General features: G+C 42.2%; 1 protein-coding gene across 1 annotated transcript in view; it reads left to right on the top strand.

Moving 5' to 3' along the window:
* The window catches only part of LOC101850345 (nucleolar protein of 40 kDa), a 47826-nt gene that overhangs the window by 5614 nt on the left and 40296 nt on the right, over positions 1–1916 (top strand). Inside the window, exons 5-6 of the mRNA XM_035970683.1 lie at positions 115–215; positions 1179–1312. Coding sequence (XP_035826576.1) covers positions 115–215; positions 1179–1312 — 235 coding nt within the window. The remainder of the gene's footprint in view (positions 1–114; positions 216–1178; positions 1313–1916) is intronic.

Below are 1916 nucleotides of genomic sequence, written 5' to 3'. Positions count from 1 at the left end.
GGGGGACTGGGGAGTGATAAATGCTGAACTTTAACATTTTAAGGACAGATGTATTTGATGTATTTTTACGTTGTTATCAACATTTTGTGTCTCTTCCCAATTTCTTGACTACAGTCTAGACGAGAAAAAACGTCGCAAGTGGAACTTCAAGGGAGAGAACAAGATTGAGCTGGGAGCTGAGCTGAACACAGTCTGTCGTAGATGTGGCGGGCACGGTGAGACCACTGTCTGCTTCCTGTCGCCCTCAGTTTATTCACTGTGTCTTAAAACAAATTAAAAAATTGTGAGTGCTGATAATGTTGTAGGTGGGTGGTTGGCGGGTGCTCTGGTGTGGTTTGCTCCTTCTTTCCCATCAAACGTCTATCGTTCAGATCTCTCCTCCTTCTTCTTTTGTGTTTGTTACTCTCTTGTAACACCTCTAATCTCCAGCACTTTATATGACCTTATTGTGTTGCAAGAGCTGTAAAACTCTTACTAACATAACCCCCCCCCCCAAAACAGTTATACCACAATGCTGTGGTCTGCTTCTTCTATATCTTTGCCGTATTTCTTCGGCTTTCTGTTGAGATGACCATGTCCAATATTTAGAAAATTTTCTAAAAATTGCATTTTTGTAATCTGTGGTACCAGCTGCATGTGCTCCAGAAAAGTTTGAGTAAAATTGAATGAAATGGGAAGAAGAATTCGGAGAAATGTCACCCCTGTGGTTGGTGTAACCATGACGACATACTGTGACGTCAGCTCAAACCAGACATGGTTCATCCGACTATAGCGGTAAACTAAAAAAAAATATCATCTCTGATTTGTTTTTTCTTTCTTCTGTTTACTAAGACACCTCGCTAAAGTAAAATGATGAAAATCCCAGGTGAACCGAAGAAAGCCTGGTGGGTTGGTAGATCTGGGTGTATGTAAGCAGACTTCACTGTATCATTTCTTCGTTTTCTCGTCTGCCGTCATGTGTAACAAATTCCTTGTGGGTGGTTGGCGGGGGTGCTCTGGTGTGGTTTGCTCCTTCTTTCCTATCAAACATCTATGGTCTCTATCCCCCCTCCTTCTTTTTTGCGTTTGTTACTCTCTTGTAACACCTCTAATCTTCGGCACTTATGTGACCTTATTGTGTTGCAACTGCCGTAAAACACTTACCAAAACTAAAAACAAATTGGCTGTCTTCCTCTCAGGTCACTTCGCCATGGACTGTTTCTCTGGCCAGGGAGACAACCAGTACGACCTTATCCCCGACCTGGACAAACTGACAGAGTTACTCCCCGTGGAGGAGAGAGCGCCAAAGGCCCCAGCCAAGAAAAAGAAGAAGGTAGCGGTGATTGGAGTAGAGAAAAAAACACACATATGACAATGTCAACGGATTTTGTTTTTGTCTCTGACATAGTTTTGTTTGGCAGTATTAACCCTTCCAGCCCCAGCCACTTTGTGCACTCCCTAACCCCAGTCCCAGCCAACACAGCAGTAGTTCAGAAAAAGAGGCATGCATTCTAAAAAGTGATGTAGTATCTTTGTAATGAGGTTTAGATGATAACATGTAACAGTGTTTCAAGGCAAATGAACAAATATTATGAAAACTAAAGTTTAATTAGGTTCGCTAATTTCGAAAAATGCGCAAATTGGGTACCCAGCGAAATTGAGAATATACGCTCTTGGGACGGTGGGAGGTACAAGCGCTGTTGAAAATATACGTGCATGGGGCTGGAAGGGTTAACTCCGTAAGCCCAGGGTAGTCGGGAATCTCAGGGGTCTCTCCACACTGGACATTTTCACACAACTTCTTAAAAAAAATTCTCAGGAATGCAAATATATTAAGTTACTGGCTTAATTTTTGGCTCAGATCATGATTCATTTCTTCTTTTTATAGACCTTATACTTTTGAGTTAGCTAAGTTTTCGGTCAAACTTTGCCCCCCC

This window comes from Aplysia californica, unplaced genomic scaffold (assembly GCF_000002075.1).
Source record: "Aplysia californica isolate F4 #8 unplaced genomic scaffold, AplCal3.0 scaffold00306, whole genome shotgun sequence".
NCBI lineage: Eukaryota > Metazoa > Mollusca > Gastropoda > Aplysiida > Aplysiidae > Aplysia > Aplysia californica.
This window is presented reverse-complemented; position numbering and strand designations above follow the sequence as displayed.